The following is a 328-nucleotide window of genomic DNA, read 5'->3' as shown; positions in this document are numbered from 1 at the left end:
GCGAGGTTCAGTGCGCTTGCGCTGACAGACGCAAGATGGCGGACAGTGCGGAACTAAAGGTAAAGCGCAGCTCGAATTCACTTCTAATATTCGGCCGCGGAGACGGCGCTGCTGGTGCCGGGGGGGATGGGTCCGACCCTGGGGGGCAGCTCCGGCCTGACTCTGCCCCGGCCTGGAGTTGTAGGGAGGAGAGCCCGCCTGGCCTCAGCAGAGGGGGCCCAGCTGCGGCGGGCCGCGGGCCCCGGGTGCCTCGGGGGCGCTGACGGGTCGTCCCCGGCGTGTTATTGTTGTGGGCGCCTCTGGCGGGGGGGGGGCCCCCCGGTGCACC

At 71.0% G+C, this 328-nt stretch overlaps 1 protein-coding gene across 1 annotated transcript in view; it reads left to right on the top strand.

Moving 5' to 3' along the window:
- Positions 1-6: 6 nt before the first annotated feature.
- Positions 7-328, top strand: part of PIAS1 (protein inhibitor of activated STAT 1) — a 157,804-nt gene continuing 157,482 nt past the window's right edge. The window contains 1 exon segment of the mRNA XM_006153472.3: positions 7-59. Within this exon segment, the coding sequence (XP_006153534.1) occupies positions 36-59 (24 nt within the window). The 5' untranslated portion in view covers positions 7-35.

This window comes from Tupaia chinensis, unplaced genomic scaffold (genome assembly GCF_000334495.1).
Source record: "Tupaia chinensis unplaced genomic scaffold, TupChi_1.0 Scaffold000377_2, whole genome shotgun sequence".
Lineage (NCBI taxonomy): Eukaryota > Metazoa > Chordata > Mammalia > Scandentia > Tupaiidae > Tupaia > Tupaia belangeri.
This window is presented reverse-complemented; position numbering and strand designations above follow the sequence as displayed.